We start from the raw sequence: 9,578 nt of genomic DNA, 5'->3' as shown, positions 1-9,578 counted from the left end.
ATGTTTACATCTAACACGTCAAATTAGTAAATTATGAAATTATATTTTATAATGAATCTAATCGTTCTTATTTGACATTCAAAATATTATTACTCTTCCTATAATTTTTTTCAAACTTAAAGAAGTTTAACTTATGACAAATCAAAATACCTTACATTTCAGGATGGAGGGAGTACTCTAGTACTCAACGGCCTAGCATGGTTTTGATGAGTTCATTAATTTTTTTTGTTTCCTTTGGGAATCCCATGAAGCTTTGAAGTGTGAGATAGAAATACGGATAAATGAAACATATCTACAACATTTAGCACTAACGCAATGAACTTGTCAACGCATTTGTAGGGGGTGACCTGACCTAAAAATACCATTTGTAGGGGTAGGTCCTGTCCTCATTCGCCCCTACAAATAATTTTCAATTTTATTCCAGAAATCTATTTAATTCAAATTAAGCACAGTGGATATGGGACGGACAGTCCGCTGTTCGAACGTCCGAACTTCACTAAAAAATAATTTTCAATTTTATTTCACAAATTTATTTAATTCAAAAAATAGCACCGCTGACGGTCCGCCCTTAGGGGCGGGTAGTCCGTTGGTTCAGACGTCCGAACTTCACTACAAATAATTTTCAATTTCATTCCAAAAAAATTTTAATTCAAAAAAATAGCACCGTGGACCGTCCGTCCAGTCTGCTGGCGGACATCTGAACTTCACTACACAAAGTTCGGACGTCCAAACTTCACTTCAAAAGGTTCGGATATCCTAACGTCATTATAGGCGGACGGTCCGCCCAGGTGGGGCAGATGGTCCGCCGGCCACTACAAATAATTTTCAAATTTATTTCAAAATTTCATTTAATTCAAAAAAACAAAACACATAAAAAAGTAAAATTTGTACCACAGGTCTATTTTGATTATAGAACAAGAAAACATATCAAAAGTATATTTTAATATATATATATAATGATTATGAGTGTGAAAAACACAAAATAAATCTTGAATTGTATGAGAGAGTAGAGTGAGTTATACATTATGATTTCACACTCTTAATCATTACATACGCTAAAATATAGATTTGATATTTTTTAAAGTTCTACGTATCACAATAGACTTATGATAAAAAATTTATTTTTTTAATATATTTTGCTATATGTTTTCATTTGAATAAAAAATTAGAATTCTAAAAAAATATTTTTTGAGACGGGTGAGTGGGTGTCCCCTCCTAGAAATGTCATTTCTGCATCCGCATCGTCTACCTCTACGCCAACCTCTCCTCGCTCGTCGCCGCCTCCGACAGTCCGGCGGCGGCGGCCGCGCGACACGAGGGCCGCTCCATTGGCACTTTCCGGCAGGGCCGGTGCTGGCCAGAAGCGGATCAGGTACGGACGGCCTCGACTGGCTTGATCATGGGGCACCGCTCGCCTCTCTCGTCAGGCTTGCTCGCCTGAATCTAAATGGCGGATTCCTTCCCCTGCCGCCGGAGGTGCGGCCTTCGTAGCGCGGAGACAGCCTACGGCGGTGGTAATGGCGGCCGGAGCGAACAAAAACTCACGCCGATGGCAGATGGTGGAGCTCGCTCCTAGCCGAAGGATCAATGAGACGGGGAGAGTAGTAGGACGCGACGGCAACGAGAAGCTCCGCGGTCTACGCCGTGGAGGAGGTCGAACCTGTAGGCGACAGAGTAAGCTGTAATTATCAGCACTTCACCAGTGCTTGCCTGCCTTGTAAAGAAATTGCAGCCAACATCTTGACGGTATTACAGCAAGAGCTACAATAACCTAGTACCGACCACAAACAGCAGACACCTGCAGCCTGACGCTACAAATATGTACATAAACCAAGATGTTCAACCAATAAAGTCACGGAGGAACCAGGTTCAGCACAAGACAGACGGGCGCATAAATGTCACTTTATTAGCTATCATCCGCCGCACCTCAATCACTGCATGCCCATCCCTCCGAGAAGGGGATAGTAGCAGCCGAGCAAGCTACGAAGGGGAGGAGCAGTTACTGTGGCTGGTCAACTGCAAGCGGCACCGTCTTCACCTGCGCGCAGGGAAAGCAGAAACCAATCAATCTTACATTGTGTAAACCATAATCTAAAAATCAATCTTACAAGGAAGAACCCTGTTTGTAAAGATTTCTACTGAACCTAATCTTGTCGGAACGGCAATATATCATTTCTAACATGTTGCAACACAATTTCATCTTATATATTGTAAGCAAACAGAGTTGGGAACAGAGCATACCAGCTCGCGGAACTTCAATATGTAGAACATCTCAAGGTAGCGCCTTGTTTCCCGCCTCTCGAGCTTCGACACGTACTTCCAGAAACCGTAGACCCCAGCCAATGTCATCAACCTCTCAGAGTAAATCTTCCATGTGTACCTAGTACACGCCCGAACGAAAACAAACATCAGACAAATAGACCATGTGAAAAAAGAAGGCATGAATTCATGCTGACTAAACCGGATTGGCAGGACTGACTTTTCGTATATGCGCTGAAGTCCTGCTTCAGATACTTTCACCCAGTGGCTGGGGTCTTGCTTGCACCGTTCGAAGAAATCAGCTATCAGATTAGCAGCCTGATCAGGATGGTACGGATCAATGTGGAAGCCTGAGATGCCATGCTCAATAATCTCAGCTGGCCCTCCATGGAGTGTCGCGAAAGTAGGAAGCCCACAGGTCATGGCCTCCACGACAGTGAGACCAAATGCTTCATAAAAGGCTGGCTGCAGTTAGTATGACATGTTTCAAGTCAGCATGTAAGCCATTTGGAGCATCCGTATGTCGTCTATAGAATCACCAAATTGTAAGTAAGATTCAGAGCCTACCTGTACAAAGGCACCGTGAGTGTCAGCTATGTAGCGATAGAGCTCACCGTTGCGGGCCCTATTTGTCTGAGCAGAGATCCAACGGAACTGCCCGAACAAGTTGTAGGTTTTAATAAGTTCGTGCATCTTCTCTATCTCTGCGATCTCTTCTCTGTCCTTGGACTTCTTTACATCATTATACCCAGCAACAACAACAAGGTTTACCAGCTCTCTCAGCTTAGGGCATTTAGCAAAAGCTTCAACCAGACCTGTTATGTTCTTCACCCTGTCAAGTCTTGCCATGGAGAAGAGGATGGGTTTTGATCGGTCATCCAAATGCCCACTGCAAATTAGAGGAACAATTGTCATCGTAAGAAATGAACAAAGAGTGACAAGACACTAGTAGTAGTATCCACAATCCCACCAAATAAAAATCGTGTCAAATACATTGTCACACAAAATAAATCACAAAACAACCCAAGCGAAGCAGTAACCATATCATCAGCAATGACTTCAGAGACCAAATTAGAAGAGTATTGTAAAAGACATCCACATCAACTCCTTAATTAAAGAACCTCAAAAAAGGACGAAGGTAGCATAAAGTACTCACGTGTGTTCATCATTTTGCTCTGGATCATAAATCAAACTTTCGATTGAACCATGTAGAGAAGTGAGCCGCTTGGCCTTCTCTGTGTATGGAAAATATATGGACATGTCCGCACCAGGAGAGACTATATTGAACTTTGGATCAAAGACATCAATCCCATGGACAACACGGTACAAACCAGGAAGGGTGAAAGCTGTGTGGCTCTCATACTGTCCAACAGTGTTTTTGCTGAGAAAGAGAAAGAAACAATTAAAATAAGTATGAGCATCTTCTAGGAAATGAATGATAGCTAGTATCCATACGAATCAGAACCCATGCAAGATTAATTCATGAAAAGCTTTTATTGTACATTTGCACATCCTACCCTGGTTACAACCAATACAGTATCTTAATATTAGCATATTAGCTCGTTTCCAAAAAAATAGTGTATTAATTGCATGTGTGCATGATTCAGTATGCTTCTTTGTGAAATCAAATTAATTGGTGAATGTTCAAGTAACGAAAATGATTACAACGACCAACAGGAGAGAGAAGAAAACCTTCCAGCAATTTCTTGGTACGTGCTGGTGATGATAAAATCAGCATTGTTCATAGCGATTATATCAGCAGTAAACTGACAAGAGAAATGATACTTCTCATCGTACTTCTTCCAGTATATGTCTGAATCTGGATATTTTGTCTTCTCGAGAGCATGAGCAATATTGCACTGCAAGAAATGTGCTCGTGTAATTAGTAAAGAAACAGATGCAAGACCTCAAGTAAAATTAACAAGGCATACCCGGGTAATTCCCATCTTGTAAGACAGCAACGACGCCACAAGATTTCCATCACTGTAGTTTCCAATTATGAAATCCGGAGTGCCCTGTAATTCTGCAGCAATTTCACCAGCAGCGTCCTGTATAAACAAAGAATTACAGCCTTCTATCAAATATGAGAAATCCATGTATGTTAAGACGAAACTTATCCTCACTTTTTAAATTACTTTACGTAAGTAATTAAAAGGGAAATACTTTACATCTGCCATGCAAATTACAAGGTACTTTTCTCTGAACTTTTATTAAAAGAAGGTACTTTCCTCAGAACTCTCAAGTCCTTTTCTAGTGGAACCAAGATTTTAGTTTAGGGTAGTCCTAACCAGTACGTGTGTCGACATGTTCTACATTTTTTTTTGTACTGAAGTTTATCAAATTATTAGCTAGTGAAAGAGAAAATCTCAAAATTTAGGGTAGTCCAAGGCATATAGTGCTACCTAGCTGGTTCCTCCATTCTCAATATGTACCGAGTATGATATCCTACCTAATTAATTACTATTTACACTCTGTCATGCAAGTCACAAGGTACTTTCCTCGGAACTATTTTCATTGAAAGAAGACAGTTCAAAATCATCTCAGGTTTTGTTTGCAAGGTAAGAACCGTAAGGAACAAATAATACTCGCCTCAGCAAATCTCTCCAAGTATGGCCAGACATCGAATCTTGATATCCATTTCTTCAGTATGCCATTTTCATTTCTAAAAGGAACTCGTAATATGTATGTATGTTGTGTTCCACTAATTCTCTCAAGCCTTTGATTGCATGATGTCCCTTTTGCATCTGGTATCAGCCGAGTAACCTTAACCACATAATAAAAAGCAAATGAAATGGAATGGAATTAAGGAACTGTACCAGTATACAAACAGCGCAACAAAAATGGAATGGAATAGTGGAACAAAGCAACTCAGCTGTCAGCATGTACAGAGAGAATACACCATTCTAAATATGCTAAACTTGAAACAAGTAAAATAAAAATGAACTTACAATGAGAATCTTTGGGGTAACATCGAGCCCTTGTTTCTTTAACCGAAGAACCATCTCATTCTCTAATGCACGAACTTGATCCAGTATATAGACAATCTGAAACCAGCAAAGTAAACTCATGACAATTGATACATACAGTGACGAGTCGTGAAAAAGATTGGTCTTTCCAACATCACAGTTAACGCCCTCAATTTACCTGTCCTCCTGTGTCTGGCAAACCTAATACATTAGCTTGACCAAAGTATCCATGAGGGGATACTACAACAACATTAAAAATCATGGGGATCCTCCCCAAGAATGTCTCCAGTGTAGATGGATCAGGTGCTTGAAGGATATCCAGAAGTAGATGAATCATTTCCAACACATGTTCAGATGTATCCCCCCAACCTTTCTCCAGGCCCCATTCTTGAAATCTGAATGTTAACAAAAGAAAAAAAATCAGATACATGTGTTACAGCCAACTATTCTTCTAGAATGTGACATATTAGAAACATTGGATTTTATTATATATCAAAGAGATATTGTAGATCATTCTAGAAAAGATACATATGCAAAGCCAGATCAATGGTATGTCAAAATGGCCAGCATATAATGCTTATACAATATACATGAACTTAAGTTGTTGGAAGTACTGTTCATCCAAAAGGTTTCTAGATCAGCTTTGAGAAACTTCAAACCATTGCAAATCAAAAGCTAAAATAGTTCGCATCTGGTACATGCAGGGTTTATTGAGAAATTGAAGACCCCAGAAGAGTAGTCACTACCAAGAAGATGCCAAACTACTACCATTCAAGTACTATATGAAACTAGCATTCAGATCAAAACTTACTTGTAAGAAAACTGTGAGTATGGTGTGTCAGCTGGAAGCTTTGACAAGTACTCCTCAGCTTTAGTCAGCACAGACTGAAGCCTCCCCAAGCTCTGTATCCTATCGTTTAGCATCATAACCTATAACCACGCACATATATCTTTCAGTAGTTCAACACCATACATAAGATTAGACAAAACTTTGCCCCGAAATTTCCATATGTATCAGAACTTACATGACCCTTGTGCCGGTGGCCACGGAGGAAATCCAGCAGGGGCTCCAGGCAATCCCTGTTGCGGAACATGATCGAAGACAGGTGTCGATTGAGAAACTGCACGCCATTTCCAATAGAGGATGACCGATTTGGGCGTGGGACTGAGACATTGAATGGCTCGAAGTCAAGCTCAAGCATGTAGGGATCATTGTGCCTGCCGTTTTGGATACAGTTCAAAGTTGTGTTGATAAGAATACTCAGAATAGCCAAAGATGCTCTTGTAAGGAAACGATAACTGAACATTACGGCTGAGGCCCTGTTTAGTTCCCAAAATTTTTCCCACGGTACCCGTCACATCGAATCTTCGGACACATGCATGGAGTATTAAATGCAGTTGAAAAAAATAATTAATTACACAGTTCAACTGTAAATGACGAGATGAATCTTTTAAGCCTAATTAGTTCATGATTGGACATTAATTGTCAAATAATAACGAAAGTGCTACAGTACCCAACCCCAAAAAAATTCAGGAACTAAACACAGCCTGAACATAAAAACAGTACAAAAAGGAAGTTCATTATATCAGGTATCTCTCAAAAGCAGAGCTCCGGGCTCTAGCACAGAACAGCAAAATGAAAGCTATTTCTACCAACTTACTGCATACATCAATCTAGGAAACGATAGTTCGTCCTCAAGCATGTGTTGGCTTAAAAAAAGGTGTACATATTTGCCATATTTACCACTCATGGAGCGTCAACATGACTGAGGCCCAACAAGCGCATCTCCACAAAGCTACTGCAATTCAGGACACAGTTTATTTGTTTGAACAACCCAAGTCAATTCCGTGATGTTCCCCTCTCGGAAACCTCGATTAACAGCCCAATAGCCCCACGTCCTCTCACCAAACATACACCGCGACCACTAGTACACGCGAAAAAAAAACAGAAGCTAAATTAAACAAGACCGCCACGAATTCCCGCAAAAGCGAAACAGAGGACAGGAACAGGGGGTGGGAAGCAGCACATACTGGCCGTCGACGAGCTCCTCCTTGAAGCGCAGGTACTCCGGGACGGTGAGCTGCTCGACGCTGAGCTCGTGCACGTTGAGGCGGACGTACTCCCACACCCCCGGGCGCGGGCGCACGGCGATGGCCACGAACGGCGGGAGCACGATCGCCTCCTGCGGGACGGGAATTCACGCACGCAACGCCAAGTAGCTCAGCGCAGCTCGGCAGAAAAAATGGAAGGAAAAAAAAAGGCCACATCGCCAACGGAAAAGCGAGCGCGCGATGCGCGGCGGCGCACCTGCGCGGAGCGGAGGACGTCGAGGAAGGGGCCCTCGGCGAGCGCGCCGCCCCCGGAGCCCTGGACCTCGTCGAGCGCGTCGAGGATGTGGTGCGGCTGCAGGATGCCCTTCCCCTTGTTCACGTACCTGCCGCCGAACGCATCAGAAGAACCGCCAGAGGCCCGCGAGCGCGGCGAGGGAAGGGGGTGGGGGGTGGCGGGCGCTTACTTGGAGAGGAGGGCGACGAGCTCGTTGCGGTGCGCGTGGAGGGTGTCCTCGACGCGGTCGCGGATGCTCAGGTTGCGGTCCAGCTTCGGGGCGGACATGGCTGCCGCCGGCTCTCGTGCGCGCGCGCGCTCCTGGCCTGCGGCCGCGACTGTGGTGTGGTGTGGTGGCGGTAGCGGTGGTGGCGGCCGGTGAGGGGGGAGAGGGGAGGCGAGAACAGAGCAGGAGATGCCCAACTTTATACGACGCACGCGGCACGCGGCGTGGAACCGCGCGGCGCTGCCCCTCCTGCGGAGTGCGGACGCGTAGCCCCCGCGACTCCGCGAGGGCATCGCCTCGCGAGTCGCGAACGTGTGCCCGCAGACCCGTACGTCCGTGGTCCGTGGATGTAGCGACAGGAGGTCGCGACACGGAGTGGGCCCAATGGGTCAGTGGATCCACATCCAGCGACACGCCTCTCTGCGTGAGGGGTTGCGTGGCGTCTAGAAAGAACGTCGGGCCGCGCCCCGCTGACGAGCGGGTCCCCCGGCGCAGGGCCGGCGTGTCAGCCTCGTGAACTTCCGAAGGAAAGCTCGGCTCGAGTGGGGGGAAGGAAGGATTGAATTGAAAGAAGGAAAGGCCGGGAGACTTCCTCCACACCGGCAAGTGGACCCCATCAGAAAGTGGCTTTGGTTAGTGCATACTAAAATATTTTAAATCGCTCGCTAAGATTTTTAGCGGCAAGCCTGCTGTTACTGTATTTAGCAGACTATAACTAGTTTTTTTTAATTCAATAGTGCTATAACCAGTATTTAATAGGCTATAGCTGGCTTTAGCGACTATTTTTTCTAGCAATTATAGCCATCTATAACGAAAACTATAGCTAGCTATTAAAACTTTGGTGCAGACCGCCATTTAGATGAGAGGATGAAGATGAGATCAGCGTTAGCTGAGCCTGCAGAGCGGCGCCTGGGTCCGTGGGAAACCAGGCATGGAAGCCGCAAGATGGTTCCGTTTCCTCCAACTTTTCCTCCTCCTTTTACAGTTTTACCCTTTATTTATTATGTGTGGCTTACTCTTTGTTTAGATGCCTTCAAAATTCTAAAATTTTACAAAATTTTCCATCAAATCGAATATTTGAACGTATAAATAAAATATTAAATATAGTTAAATAAAATAATTAATTACATAATTTGTTTATAATTTACGAGATGAATTTTTTAAAACTAGTTAATTTATAGTGGGATAATAATTATTAAATACAAACGAAATATTACTGTATTTTACAGCCAATCCTTTATACATCTGGCTTAGTTTCATAGCGATCGAGGCGACCAGACGCTTCCGAGAAGACAGCACACAGCAGCACGACGAAAGCGACCGGGCGGCCGGGAGGAATGGCTAAAGAATGGAGCTTGGCGCCACGTGGGCGGACAGCGAGGGTGCCGCCGTTTTGACGTGGGGTTTAACCATTTGGCCAATTGGCCGCGCCCAGGCAGCACGACTGCACGAGTTTGGCCTCCTCGGAACGCCGGACGCGAACGCGACGGTCTCGCACCCTTCCGGTCAGCAGCGGCAGCACACACGGCTCGTGCTCGGTACTCCCGTGCACCGGATGAGATGGATTCTTGTTTACTTTTCTTTGCGTGTGACGGTGTGTGCTCTCTGCACTGGTGACTGAGGGCCTGTTTGGTTTGAGCCTGTCATTTCTAGGCAACATCTCCAGGCGGTCGATTTCATGAGCATGGGGCTTAGATTGCTACCTAAGAGCAGCTGCTAGGCTCAGGCCTCCAACCAAACAAGCCCTAAATCTGGGGTTCCCGGGCAGACGCTGCATCATTTCTACGAATCCGGCCGCGTT

At 44.5% G+C, this 9,578-nt stretch overlaps 1 protein-coding gene across 1 annotated transcript; it reads right to left on the bottom strand.

Annotated features, from left to right (window-relative positions):
* Nucleotides 1-1,675: 1,675 nt before the first annotated feature.
* On the bottom strand, nt 1,676-8,091 carry LOC120690757 (sucrose synthase 4-like). Its single transcript, XM_039973551.1, has 15 exons — nt 7,742-8,091; nt 7,534-7,660; nt 7,257-7,408; nt 6,251-6,443; nt 6,037-6,155; nt 5,404-5,620; nt 5,208-5,303; nt 4,849-5,022; nt 4,191-4,307; nt 3,952-4,118; nt 3,416-3,640; nt 2,827-3,148; nt 2,480-2,724; nt 2,242-2,380; nt 1,676-2,038 (listed from the first exon to the last, which is right to left on the bottom strand). Exons 1-15 carry the CDS (start codon nt 8,068-8,070, stop codon nt 2,000-2,002), a joined length of 2,661 nt encoding a protein of 886 aa, XP_039829485.1. The 5' UTR covers nt 8,071-8,091; the 3' UTR covers nt 1,676-1,999.
* Between the last annotated feature and the right edge of the window lie 1,487 nt (nt 8,092-9,578).

This window comes from Panicum virgatum, chromosome 9N (assembly GCF_016808335.1).
Source record: "Panicum virgatum strain AP13 chromosome 9N, P.virgatum_v5, whole genome shotgun sequence".
In the NCBI taxonomy this organism is placed as follows: Eukaryota; Viridiplantae; Streptophyta; class Magnoliopsida; order Poales; family Poaceae; genus Panicum; species Panicum virgatum.
This window is presented reverse-complemented; position numbering and strand designations above follow the sequence as displayed.

Excerpts from the sequence above, each read along its gene's own strand:
- LOC120690757 (XM_039973551.1), bottom strand. The coding sequence starts at position 8,070 with ATGCCCTCGCGGAGTCGCGGGGGCTACGCGTCCGCACTCCGCAGGAGG. Across the intron at positions 7,409-7,533 it reads ACGTCCTCCGCTCCGCGCAG|GAGGCGATCGTGCTCCCGCC; the intron begins GTGCGCCGCCGC and ends CCCGTCCCGCAG. Across the intron at positions 5,023-5,207 it reads TTACCCCAAAGATTCTCATT|GTTACTCGGCTGATACCAGA; the intron begins GTAAGTTCATTT and ends TATGTGGTTAAG.